Below are 14,534 nucleotides of genomic sequence, written 5' to 3' on the forward strand. Positions count from 1 at the left end.
ATGTTGAGGCTGAGCGTGATCCTCACAGTGACCATTCTCGTGGCCATTGATGCAATCAGTGGCCAAATTGTTGCCCAAAACGGTGAGTTTTTCCTCGGCACAAGCAAAAATTCCAACTCGGGCTATTTCTGTGCGCATCAGCGATGAAAAGTGGAAAAGATCACAACTGAAATAAATGGTATTTTATGTGTGAAAGATGGTGTACAGGATAAGAATCCACTTTGTGATTTATTTTTGGGCTGACGCGCACTGCGAAATTTATGCATATGCGCGCGTGGATTTCGCAAATCGTACGCGAACAAATGTTGGAGAAATAAGGAATCATGCGTGTCACTTTCCTCGGGATTCCTCGAGTGTCACCCATTAGAGTGTTATTTTCACTTGCCATCCATTTATTATACAATCACGCACGACACTCGCGATCCGCCATAAATGCAGAATGACATGCAAAATTCCTCACTGGGTGGCAAAAATTAAGTGCACTCTCAAATTGCATCTGCGAAGCGGAAATTTAATTAGTCACCCTCGCACCGCTCCACCATTAATTGGGGCTTCTCTAAAACTTGTCCAATTAGCTGGTTGCGGATTAAAAATGTGTGCTTTAAGGGATTACATTCGTATAATTGATTAACTTTCCTGATGCTACACAGCGCGCTGTCGCAGGGACATTTTGTTGTTCTGCGTGATTTAGCGCAGCGTGAGAATCTCTCTCGACCGTGTGTTGGACTTCAAAGTGACAACTTTAATGTTCTGTATACATCAAGTGGGAGTTTTACACGTTGGAGTGACTCAAAGAAACTCAAATTGCTTTCTAAAGACGCTCTTTGAAGAATATTCTGTGGCATCGAGAAATTGAGAGTGTTTCAAGAGTAAATGATTCATTTTCAATAATATTTTGGCTTATTTACAGAAATCCCTTTGAAGAAAAGTTGAGTAAAAAAGAACACTGCAATTACCATAATGATATCAGAATTGCAGTATTGTAATTTAAATTCCGAAAGTTGGTCAAAGTTTTCTGACTCACTATGCAAATTCTTATCAAATAACATAAGACAGCACAGTATATTTTCAGTAACTCTATCGCTCATTCCGCACAACAGCGAAACTTGCAGCATATCATAAAGTTCAGTTGGAATATAATCTGTGCTGTAAATTAAATTGTACTTCACTATGCAACAACAATTCTCCCTCTCCGAATCCTCACGGCGTGGAAGGGACAAAAGCAAAAGAAATGCAATGCCACGACAAGACAGAAAATCTTTACCTGTTTTGCTTAAATGCGCTTTGTTGTATTATTTGCTGCATTAATTCAAAACACCATCTAAATTTATGTTTTCATCTCTCTCTCCTCCCGCCAGAAACCCATTCGTGCTGCACAGAAGTCTATGGATCCTGTCGAACATCTTGCGAGAATGTAAGTCAGAGGCTCGCATTGGGGGTATTTAGAGACATGAAATGATCGTGATTTCCACCATCACGACGCCAATGCATTGTGCTGGTCCCTGATATACGGACTCCCAGAAGAATTTTAATTTAACAGCCACAGCATAATCGGAGGGAGATATTTCGGTATTGATATTTTGGCTGAGGAGCATTGTCCCCGATGTCTTTCGCCACGCTCTCGTGCTCCTAATGTACTCTGGCAGCGAGAGAGCTGTGGATGTTCTGATAAGAGAACTGTGTTGGCCAAGGGGAGGATAATTTGACTGCATTTGTACACTACTCACTCAAGTTTTATACACGAAACAAAACCCTTGAACTAAACACTAAACATCAAATAATTCTCTAATTTATATAATCATTCCACACTTTCTTCCCACTTCTTCCGCCCACAATATCTCCCCTCTTTTTTTAGCGAAGGCGAAAAAATCTGCCAAATGTGCATATGGCACATTATGTCTAGGATCTCATGTTGTACACTTCAGACGAACTCACAATCAAATCCAATACGAATGACAGCTCATTTGTACTGCACTTTCCGCCAAGACGAATGGCACAATTCGCTTCTCGTGAGTTTTATTAAGTCTGAAAGGATGTTTAAATGAAATCTCAAGAAATCAATTCATATTTGCGTCAAGTATTAAATTACCATCTCACGCACCCTCAATTTCCTCCTGTTGCCTTCCTCCAACTATTCACGCTCTCACGTGTCTCCATCGTTCGCCTGACAATGGGAAGCGTTTTGTATTACAGAGCGATCAAAATTGAAAAGGACAAATCACACAATGCGCTAAACTCGAGGCGATTTTCGTGTCTTTGAAGTGGCATGAAAAATAAATAGGTGACACAGAAGAGAGCGACAGGAGATGTTGGCAAAAAAGCACTTCAAATGACTCACAGTGGCTGCATAAATATCGAATGCTCGACGATGTGCCTGAAATATCGCACAGAAGTGTATTTCGGTGAGTCTCGATGATGTCGTGTAGATATTTGACAAGAGAAGCACGTCTCCTTCTTGGAAGGGATGTGAAAGTCTCGGAAAACACTGCTGAACATCGATATTAGAATACTTTGACCGCGTGTGACCTTTCGCCGAGCGACAAGAGAGATAAATTAGCAGCTTCATCGGGTGCTTTGTATTAAACATCAAGAAGCAATTTCATTTATTTGTCTCTCCCTCGAAATGAGTGATTATGGCATAATACTTCACTTGTCTCGCCACTCACATGAAAGTCAACAACAATATTCTAATACTCGCGCGCGCGCCGATCATTTCCCCAAGTTAAGAGAGATTTTTTCTCATCTTATAATATAAATAAATATTTATCTTTCAAGTCTACTAATTGCCATTATTTCCTCATACAACAAAATCACGAAGTATGTGTCAGAATATTTTAATATGATCGGCCAGCATAAGGCAACAATAAAAAGCTCATTAAATATTCACTGTCAATATTTTATACATATCCATGCGTAACAGTGAATGAATAATAAATGTCCGAAGAATATTCCTACCACTTGACACACACACAAAAAATCCTACTATCTTTATTACTTATCTGATGCGCATCCTGTTCTTCTTGCCTCACATTCCTACCACTCAGACCACCTACATTCCCTCCGTGTCACTTTAATCACGCAGAAATGATTTCTTTCATAATTTCTCAGCATTTCCACAATGGGGAGAAGAAAAAACTGTCCGCACAGCGCGACTTCTCGTGTTTCCTCTTCACGGACAACTCAAGTGCTCGAGGGCACTGGAAAAAAAGGTGTCACGAAAATTCCATTCACGTCTATGAGATTTCATTTAAATTTCATATATGGCGACACTCCCTCGCTGAATTGTATATTCATTTGGCAGATATTGACATAAAAAACACTCTCTTTCGCTTTGGGAAGACGCGCACCGATTTGGGCGAATCAGCCTAATCGGCTGCTTTAGAATCGGTGTCAAGAATGATAATTGAATTTGCAGAACTGTTTTTGTGAGCCTTTCAAACATACTAAGCTTCAATTGTCTGCAATTTCCGGGATTTCACTAACCTACTAAAAGTTTGATAAACAAATAAGATTTTCTTGTCCTAATCAATCCGTCAATTTGATTAAGGCTAAAAAATACCCAAGGAATGAATTAAACATACCTTCAAAGTTTTCATGATTTTTTCAAAATATCCCGATCGAATTTTCCGTTCAAGTTTTATTTTGTAATATCTCTCCAAAGGACAATAAATACTACGCCACTGATTGCTTAACATTGCTATTCAACATTTTTGGAGCCGCCAAAAATGAATAATTTTTTTTCTGTAATATGCAAAACAAATGATTGGCAGAACAAGTTCAATAATTGAATTGTAAATTGAAATATTATTTGCGCAAGATTTCTCATTATTCCCAAGTCATTGGATGCGCAATTGCTGCGCACATGGTTGAACGCAGAGGAAAGCTTCCGCGAAGTGAGCATTTCTGTCATTTTGGGGCACTTGTGCCATCATCTGGCTCCGCGATGGGTGAAAATAAGCAATAAGAGGAGTTTGTTTGATGACTGAATGTACTTAGAGGTTGTGATCCCAGAAATAGTCGCGATCGCACGGTGAGAGTTGAGGAAGAAAAATTCGTCTGTCAACGGAAGTCTCGTATTAGTGGATTTAGTGGGAAATGCCTTCAATTTCATCTAGACGCAGTGGAAATGGTTTTATTTTTGGGTCGCGGCATAAAGCATTCCGAGCGATGCTTCAAAGGAGATCAAAGGACTTCACGCTTTCCCGTAGTAAGATCAGCATTCTCATGGAAAAATAAATAAAGCTGCATTTTATAACACAAAATCCGCACGTGTGAAAAACTCTCTCGATAAACTGTCTGAAGCACTGCGACTCTCCAGTCTGCAGAAATTAATCATTCGTGGTCAAATGAGAGGATCTCAACTTGACAAGAGAGACAATGACAGGCAATATTTCATTTAATACCTTGTTACGGATTGTGTGCATAAATTCTGACTGCTCTTTGAGCTCTCCTCACTTTGCCTTGAGTCACACACAGCTAATCCCGTCTTAAAGTTTAAAACACACCTCGAGAAAGAATGCTCTTTGCGTTCAATATACTTTTTACCAATTCTTTTGCAATGCATTCAAAATTTTTAATTTCGGCTGGCGAGAAAGTGAAAAAGTAACAGATTTCATTACATTGTGGGCAGAGCATTTGAATGGGCGGGGAATAATAAGAATATTTTTACTGCATAAGTTCTGTATTTAATTCACAAAGTTACATTGTTCCAAGATCAATCACCAACCACCACACTTGTTCTCTCTGAGAAGAATATATCGATCTTTTGAATACTTTTCTGCCAATTTATTTAGACAGCAAACGTTCGGTTGATCATCCTCGTATTCCGGAAGGTCGAGTTCTACCTCAAACATGTGCACGCTTCTTCCTTTCGAGTTCTCTAGTTCGAAACTAAAAGTTCCTGCACAATAGTTTGCAACTGGTATAGTTAAGGTGTAAATTAAAACATCTTCAATCTCTTTGTCAATCTGGAATTGTTCCTTAACGTCGACAGATGAGCAAGTTTGTGGAAAAGTCCAAGATTTGCTGACAACAGGAAAGCAACTTCCGACGCACTTGCAGACGATTGTAATAAAATCCGAACACATCAACAAATCTCGCTTCACTGAGATTATTGAGTGATTTTCCTCATTATTATCAATAAAGGCATTCAGAAGAACATCTTTTTCGAGTGATGCCGATAATATGGGCGCACCTTCAGGTTCAACTAGTATAATTTCTTCTGATATTTGCTTCAGTCCGAATTCATTTATGTAAGAACATTGATAGAGTCCGCTACTGTTGAAATCTCCACTAATAGTCAAGTTGGGTGTTGTTACTGCAATTGGCTTAGAATTGTGAGTCCAAGAATTGTCTGTATTTCTGGAATTGCCACAAAATATAGTCAAATATTCTCCTTCTGTGAGAAATGTTTTTGGCACTGTTGCTTCTTCTTCTTTCAAAGTGAACACTTGTAAATCCAGCAGCATGATATTATTTTGTATGCTACAAGAATAGAGTTTTGAATCTCTCTTCGAAACTGGGAATATTCTATACGTGCCAAAGGAAGTAGTAGAATGTCTGTGATCCTGAAAGTAATGATCATTCCAAAATGCCAAAGGCTTTTTCGTCATATCTATATTTTCTCCAAAGCATCCCAGTTCAATTTTGTAACCTTCAAAAGCCACAGCTTTCGTCAAATCGACTGGAAAATCGTCTAATTTCAAAGAGATTTCTTTAATATCACTGCCCAAGACATTTTCCAAATAGCAAATATAAGTTCCTTCGTTCTCTTTCCTTATTCCTGTTATGATTATATCCAGCGTGAATTCGTTCGCTTTCATGTTATAATCAGTTGTGTATTCCATAACATCTTTCCTCAGGTGGAAATTGTTAGGCAATCCATCCGATTCATGTGAAAAATTACCATACGGTGTTATCCAGACGTAAGACGTTAAAGGCCAGCAATTTTTACAAGAACAACCTAAATAGTATCTTCCGCCTTCCTTCGGATTGTCAGTTTGATCATCTACCAATCTCTTAATAACTGATGATGTATTTGGAGCATTTTGAGGTATGCTTGTTCCATGAAAACCTAGTTCATCGACAACTGTTAAACTATATAAATTCCTCAAGAAGTTTCCATTTTCTGTGTTCGCACGGCAAGAATAAAGCCCAGAATCACTCACTTCTAAGTTTTTAATAATTAACTGATTGCTTATGAAAAACACTTTCCGATCTGGATTTCTTCGTCGTGATATCATTAATCCGTCCTTAAACCAAACCTTATTGGTTGAATAATCTGGATCGCAGTTCAAAGTTGCTCTCTCTCCAGAGCTTAATTTCAAATTCACAGGAATTGTCATGTTAAGACTAAAGATCTTATGTGTCATGTAATTAGCACTCCTGCTCATTATGCAAGAATAAATTCCACTGTGAACTGATGAGAACTCCTTAATGCTCAGTGACAATTCAAAGTGATCCTCTTTCGTTAGTAGTTGCACGTGGATTCCATCGGAAGCCTTATCCATGGTATTTGAGAAGATTCCTCGAGGCGTGAACCAAGTGAAGTTCGTCAATTTGTCCAATGTATGTTTGCACGATAATTTAATGCTAGATTGGCTTTCCAAGAAGATAGGCTCAGGATTTAAACCGGAATGATAAATCACTTCTGGAGGAATTTCAATGTTTTCATCACAAACTTCTTGTCCTTTTGCCACTGATAAGAGCAAAATTACTAAGTAAATAAAACCCAAGAGAATATTGAGAAATCGTTCCATCTTGAGCTCCAAAAACACGCAATCTAGTCAAATGGCGAATGATAACTGAGCAAATTTGGAGGAAAAATGGTCCAAACATCCTAAGTCTTGTTCTCACAATTTATTATTTTGAAATAAAATGAAGCTTATAAGAAATTATCAACTTATTTCTTTGCTCCGAGTTCAAAATGTAATCACGTTTGGCTTTTGGAGTGTGATAAAGACAAGTCACAATTCAAAGAAATACATAAACAATGATGAATAACCAAAAGTATCAAATAAACCAAAGTAATCAAGCTAAACTTTCACATTTACTTACAGTTTTTTTTCTATGAACTCTTACTCATGTTTCAAAATTTTCTGTCTAATCTCTTCACCTCAATTTATTCAAGCCCATAAAGTCACAAGAACCCTAAATTGATCTCGTTAAACAATGCCGCCCACCATTGAGTTCACTTTCAATGGAGATTTCTTCGCAACAATTCGATCGCATTCAGTGCGACAGACTTTTAGCCACTTCCTCCCAATCAAAATGCCACCTTCTGCTGCAAAGGCGAAGGCGTACTGAAAGTGTGACACTCTCCGAATGCAGAATGATGGCAGGTCATCTGAAATCCGTGGAAGATCAGAGAGTCTGGATCGCAGGTGGATCTTCACGTGCTGAGGTGAATTCATAATGCTGAGCACCCGAAAACGTGATCGTTTATCACTGGGGCATGATTTATTGAGACATTTCCATCCACCGTGTAAATGTTCTTTCTTCGTCATGACTAAAAGAATTGAAAAGAAGCCGAGAATCCCTGTATTTATTTTCACTTCACAGACTTTGATTTATAATCTCTGGCTCTCGGGCCTCTCGTGCCCCTCTTTTCCTTTTCATCATTCTCACCGTGTGCCAAAATTGTCGTACCCACATAAAATCCGCATGTCTTAAGTGTTGTTTAAATGACTTTAAACTTCTTTTTTCCGAATAGCGCGAAAGTCGCGTGAAAACAGATGGAATTTCACGAGGAGGCGTGGTTAATTTCAATAATGTTTACAACGCATCGTCTTGTGATGCTCACCGCTTAATCATTGAGACATTTCAGGCACTAACTTTTCACGTAATTCCAAAGTGCGTAATTATATCTATTGTGAGCCTCTGGAATCACCTTTTCCACACATAAATCAGCACCATTGGCAGGCATTTAATGCCAATCGCCAATTATGCGATGCACTTTGTATACATCTTAAAAGACTGGCGAAGAAAATCGATCGTCACAAATTCCATGCGTTCCCAAATTGTATATATTCATCTCTAAATCTAATTAACACGCGAGATATTTATTCAAATTCATATATTAACGACCCATAAAATTGGCATCTCCCAATGAAAAAGTTCTCCCATTTAAAGTTGATCATTTGAATAAATATGAGAACATGACACAAGAACAGATTTATGTCCCGAACTCACTTCAGCCTCTCCAAATATTTTGATCGCGCGCTTGATGGTTATTAATTGGAAAATATATCCAGAGAGACTTTATCCGAAGACCTGTTTCCGACGCTCACATCTCTCAATTCTCCCCGAAATGTCCATCACCATTAATTCAAGTGATTGTGTCATTAGTCATTCTCATGAAAATATGAAGTATAGACCAACTATTAGTGAATATCGAAATAGTTTCTCTCCTCTGATTAATGCTAATCCTTTTGTCATATTCTATCAATTACACCGCGCACTATTGCCCTGTGACGCTGGACCTGATCGATTGGTTCACGTAATAATATTTGCAATAATTAATTGATACAAATTACTCCTCATCAGCTGTCGCTCGTGCACTTGGCGGTGGACATAAATGTGAAGGATTCCAAGTTGTCTGACATCAAGCGGTACTGCTCACCATCACTCACGGAGTTTTGGACGTGCATGAACCACACTCTGCAAGGTAGGTTCGAATGAATATAAGTTCAACTTGTGATACAATTGCACGAAACTTCTCTTTCTTAATTATCAGCCATTTCAAGGGGCTCTCAGTGGTCAGGAAGGCCTTGTTGCTCTCTAGGTTTGTCTGAACGCTGCCAAATCTCTTGCGCCACGGCTTCTTCACTGCAGGATCTCATGATAGGTTGTCGCCAGAGTGACGAGCAGAGCCTCTTCAGCTGCCTGGATCGCCAGGAAGCAGGGGACTCTTGCTGCAATCAGTCCCACACAGCTGAGTGCATGCAGGCCTGTAGGGACACTTTCAGGACGCGCTTCACGCCCACTAAAGAGCAGAGGCAGAAAGTGAAGAAGACCTGCGAAGCAGGAGATCAAAGGGTCTTGCAGTGCCTTCGGAACCTGATCGATTACACGCCGACGACGAATTTGAAGAGTTGTGAGTTGTCTTTTGAGCTATATTAAAATTCTTGCCGTGTATTTTCGGTGAAGACTTTCGTAGAAACATGATAATCCAACATTGGGCGGAGAAGTTTAATAAATTTGTTTAAATACCTAATCGAATGGGCTTGGCTAAGAATCATGCTCGATGTCGGTGTCTTTTTGTTCTTCGGGGCAAATTAGTGAGATGTCACACTCCAATTGATATTTAAGAGATGATGTAGGAGGTCTCATAAGTGTTTATTTCTTCCAGATATGCCTTGTTGCGATCTGACTCAGAGCTCAAAGTGCCGAACCACTTGTCAGAACGCTTTGGCCACAAGTGAAACCACACAAGAGGCCATCGATGCTCTGGAGAGCGGTGGTTGCGGTCCTCCTTTGCCCTACGATCCGATGTGGCAGTGCTTCCTGTCTAGCGGACGTCAAGGAGCTCCTGCGAGTTCCACTAATGACGTGTCTAGGATCAATCAAATAGGAATGGACTCGGCGAAATTGCACTGCTGCCAGAAAGCCGTTGCGCCCAAGTGTCGCCGTCTGTGCCAACTGACTTTCTCCAGCGACTGGTCTGTGACGCGAGATGATTTCGAGCAGGACTGCCTCACCCAAATCAATGAACTCCAACTCCGACAATGCCTGGACGATGTGGATGAGCCGTGCGAGCTGGGTTGCGACGCTCTCTCGTTTTGCAGCAACTTCAATGGCCGACCTACTGAGCTATTCCGCAGTTGCACTACACAAGCAGACGTGGCGGCTCGATCGGATTTGCTGATGTGGCAGGAGAAGGGTTTTATTCCACTTCCTGGCTTCAATCTCCCCATAAGAAACTTATCGCGTTGCTCTCCAGAAGTTTGGCATGCGGTTGCTTGTACGCTTCAGATCAAGCCTTGCTCATCGACGACTCATGGCAATCAGATTTGTAAGGAGGATTGCTACGAATTGCTGACGCAGTGTATGGATTGGACAAAGCTACAGTCGAGCAGTCATTCAGCCGGATCGCTTTGTTCGAAGCTCTCTGTTAACGACTTGACGACTCCTTGTATCTCGCTGAAGCCCTTCCTGGAACCCAGCGATTTTCCCTACAGAGACACTCATCAAGTCACAGCTCCATGCAAAGGAAATCCCTGCAATAGTTCTCAAGTTTGCTTAGTGGACAGAACCATCAACAACCACTACTCTTGCATTACTGCTTGTCCTTTGGGCGAGACCTCTTCCTACATGGTTCCCGTGGACACATACGTCAGAATTCCCGTGTCATCCACACAGAAAGGATGCTTGAAGATCTGCTACTGTGGATCTTCAGGACGCATAGAAAACTGCCAGCCACTGCCTTGCGTCTCCTATGACTCCTGCAACCTCGCTGGCAGACAGATTGAGCACTCTTCCTGGTTCTACGTTGAATGCAACATCTGCAGTTGCTTTGCTGGCGAAATCACGTGCACGAAGAAGCAATGCAGAATTCCTGGCATCTCGGATGATTCCTATACTAGTCTTCCATGCAATTGTCCTCCGCATTTTGTACCAGTTTGCGGCAGGAACGGGAAAGTGTATCCTTCAGCCTGTGTGGCAAAGTGTGCAGGACTTCAGGACACCGACATTGAGTACGGTGCCTGCTCAAGCAGAAACTTCTGTGACGCTTCCTCATGTCCTCCCGGGACAGTTTGTGTGCAGAATCACCAAGTGTGCTTATCAACCATGCACAAACCATGTCCTATGTTTCAATGCGGTAAGGTTTAGAAATTATACCTAGACTTCCTTAGTTTAAAACTGTCTTCTTAATTTTTTCAGTTAACATAACACAACCTTGTCAACCTGGAAATCCGGTGTGTGACAAGATTGGTAGAACCCATCCTTCATTCTGCCATTTGCTAGAAGCTGACGCTGATCTAGCCTACGTTGGACCTTGCTTAGACAACTGCCGAGACTCTTCATTTGGACAAGTTTGTGGGATCAACGGCCAAACTTATCAAAGTGAATGCGAAGCATGGAGTGGTAATACACAAAACATCTTTAACAAACCTAGCATCTAACATATACTTCGCTTTACAGACTTCTCTTTAGTGGATTACTTCGGTTCCTGTCGGGAAATCGGTCTCTTAACCTCCGTTCTCGGCCCTCGATGTTCCTCAGCCAAATGTGCGTCACTTCCTTCCGACCACTGCCAGCCGATCTATCCGCCGGGAGCTTGTTGTCCCGTCTGTTCGGGATCGTTGAGAATCGTGTACTCCAGGAAACAGATTGACCGTGCTTTGTACGCTCTCAAGGGTCGCAATACTCAATTCCTGACCTTGAAGTCTATCCTCGAAGCGCTACAACGTCTCATCAAGACTTCGCAGTGTCGTCTAAGTGGCTTCTTGACGATCGAAACTGATCTCTTCGTGACAGTTCAATATGCTTCGCGGAAGCCAACGCAAGTGCAAATAGAGGCTTGCCACCATGAAGCTGAGAAGATCACCACCTTAATAGCGGCGCAGAGTCACAAAGTGACCTCTGATCTGGGATTGAGCGCCCTTACAGTGGCCAACATGGCGCAGCCGGACACTTCAGGAAGCTCTCACAGTGGCTCAGCGCGATCCTGTGTGTACTTGTTACAGTTCACCGCGATTCTTGTGATTTATCGCAACTTCGCTTGAAGTGCTATAGTTGATCCTAATTCTCCAACAAGAAAAACGTGAATTCACAGTGCCAAATACTTTGAGTTGAAGACAAATGAGTTAAATATACATGATCTGATCTGTGATAAGTCGATGTAAGTTTGGTTTAGTGACCAAAGAATAAATTATTACTGCTAAGGATAACAAAATAAAATAATTAAGACATTTCTCTATTTATTTTCAATCTTGAACAAGATAAGAGAGTTTACAGAAGTCGACTGATTTAGAGGATTTAGAAGTCTCTCTACATTGTGACGTAGGTTGGAGATGTCATGACTCCGCAATTGTTATCTCGAGCTGACATGAGGATATAGCCATCGTTGCCCCAGTAGTTGGACCAGGAGTTCTTCACCAACCAGTACTGCTCTCCGTTGATGACGCCATAGCCAACAGCCAAGACCGCGTGATCCAGGCCATCAACGTCGTTCTTGCACTCCTTGTCGTAGTAAATGCCGTGCGAGTAGAAACTGAATGTCTTCCTAGAAGCATCAATGGCCACCGAGAGTGGGCCGTGCTTGAACAGAGCAACCTTAAAGGCGTTAACGTTGTTCGTAGTGACGTTGACGAAGCCAGTAATGGGAGCGACGAGTGTCACATTATCAATATGGCAGTAGCCATCTTGACCCAAATATCCGCCGTACTCTTCTTCTGTCGGCACTCCGCCATGCTTCATCATCCATTGATAGACCCTGAAGTCCTCGCCTCCGTCACACCCGTTGTTTCCATATCCCCAAGAGCAGTCAATGAGAGCCTGTTGCGACAGCCTCACCAAGTTCCCGCCATTCTTCAAGAAAAACGCTCCCTCGATGGCACCAATAGTTCCAAATGACCAGCACGAGCCGCACACAGATTGATCCTTGACTGGAGTAACTGCTCCGTAGAGTCTCCAGTCATACTGCTCAGGAATAGACTCAACCACCTTCTCGTAGTCATAAGGAAAAGCCTTGCCGCCATTTCCGCCTTCAACCTTGGAGGGTTTGAAGCCTCTCAGGGCTTTCAACTCGTCCGCTGTGCGATCAGCCAAGTGATTAACACCCAGAGTATAGCCTAGCTTGGCTCTATTCATAGAATGGATATATCTGAAATACAACGTTACTTTAGACCTGCATTCAATTGCCTTATCAATGTCCTTTTCTAACCTTAGATTGTGCCTGAACACGTTGGTTCTGTACTCGTGCTCAACATCAGTGTCGAACTTCTTGCCATGCTTCCCCGCGAACCGCCTAAACTCATCCTCAACGTGCTCCGTTGCTCTGGGATGAACGAACTCCTTCATAGGATTGAATGTGGCATAGTGACCTGAACCTGGTCCTGGGAATCCCGTGCATGGCTCATCGAAGTCCACTTCGAAGATCTCGTCCGGAATGTCCTCGTGGCTGTAGTAATCGTAATCCAGATAGTAGTGATCGTAGTGAGAGCCCAGCAAAGTGTTGAAGCCTCGCATCTCGTATCTCACCGGAATAGGCATTCTGGCCGCTGGATACTTGGGAGACTTCTTGTACCTCACCCACAACGTGTAGGTGTTCTTCTTCTGGCCCACAACCTCTTCCAAATAGAACTTATCGCAGCGCAGTCCTACAATCTCCTCAGTGCCCACGAGACTGAAGTCCTTGGCGTTGGGCAGCACGCTCTGCACCTCAATCTTGTTGTCCTCCGTGCCATTCACTTGCAGACAAGTGACATGATTCAGTGTGTCATCTGTCGTCACAGGCGCGACCTTCAAGGACTCCCCGAAATCCCCACTTCGAGTCAACTGGTATGTCTTCACCATTCCTCCGTAGTAGTCGATTCGGGATCGGCCGCTGTTCTCATCGTACCAGGCGTAGAAGGGTTCGCTGATCTCGGCGTAGGGGATGTACAATGTGCCCTTCACCGTGTGCACCTTCTCCCATTTCGGAGGCTTTGTCCCGTGAGCTGCAAGAGAAAGCGAATAATGTTGTGAGTTTCCAGCTCTATCTGCTCTAGCCTAGAGTGCTTGACTAGAGACGACTGAAATTTAATGCAAAATATATTTGTAATGTTTGGAACTAAGATAAATCATCAAGTTCTTTACTTGTATGATAATTGCCAATAGAGGATCGTATGTGAATGTCAAATTTTTAGCCATTTCTAACATATTTCATTGTCAGAATATCTTTATTAGTGTCTTTGTTTGATTCCCATAAATTATAAGACTATAAAATCTATAGAAAGCTTCACTTTCGCTAGATTTTTAACCCAGTTTTGGATATAATCCGAACACTGAGACTCATACTAAGCACTTGAGTTTGTTTCTCAACACGTGAATTAGCAAATAAACGATATGAAAATTGAATTTACATACGATTAAATTTATGTGAAAATTGGTTTAAATAACAGCATCAGTTGTAATACAACAACTCCTTGTCACAAACGCTCTTATTCCATTAGCAAGCAATTGAGATTTCAAGCACAAAGCACTCAGAACACTTTGTTTCTGTTCACAACCGCCCTGCTTCTCCCTAATGCCAATTATCGCATTAATTACCTACTCTGATTTTCAGTAATTCGAAATACATATGGAATTTGAACTAATGATTCGTGTTCGTTACTTTTCCTTCAATATTTACCTCCATCGAGCATCACTATCACTAAAGCAAGCAGAAGTATTTTGAACATCACAGCACGAGCAACGCAACCAGATTAAAGATGTTTTCCCGCTGAAGCGTCCGCTGATACTGAATGGACTCACGATTTGAGAGATGAACAAAGAATCTCCAGCTTTCGTCGATGTTTTGTCTGCGAGTAAAGTACGGGAGAGCAGGACAA

General features: G+C 41.7%; 2 protein-coding genes across 2 annotated transcripts; one reads left to right on the top strand and one right to left on the bottom strand.

Moving 5' to 3' along the window:
• Nucleotides 1–11,915, top strand: LOC132255947 (reversion-inducing cysteine-rich protein with Kazal motifs). Its single transcript, XM_059752120.1, has 7 exons — nt 1–82; nt 1,359–1,414; nt 8,545–8,665; nt 8,735–9,094; nt 9,350–10,819; nt 10,882–11,085; nt 11,143–11,915. The coding sequence occupies exons 1-7, from the start codon at nt 1–3 to the stop codon at nt 11,724–11,726; spliced, it is 2,877 nt and encodes a 958-aa protein (XP_059608103.1). The 3' UTR covers nt 11,727–11,915.
• On the bottom strand, nt 11,902–14,488 carry LOC132256295 (digestive cysteine proteinase 1). Its single transcript, XM_059752630.1, has 3 exons — nt 14,336–14,488; nt 12,887–13,661; nt 11,902–12,826 (listed from the first exon to the last, which is right to left on the bottom strand). Exons 1-3 carry the CDS (start codon nt 14,382–14,384, stop codon nt 11,992–11,994), a joined length of 1,659 nt encoding a protein of 552 aa, XP_059608613.1. The 5' UTR covers nt 14,385–14,488; the 3' UTR covers nt 11,902–11,991.
• Nucleotides 14,489–14,534: the final 46 nt, after the last annotated feature.

This window comes from Phlebotomus argentipes, unplaced genomic scaffold (assembly GCF_947086385.1).
Source record: "Phlebotomus argentipes unplaced genomic scaffold, Phlebotomus argentipes genome assembly contig_5, whole genome shotgun sequence".
Taxonomy (NCBI): Eukaryota; Metazoa; Arthropoda; class Insecta; order Diptera; family Psychodidae; genus Phlebotomus; species Phlebotomus argentipes.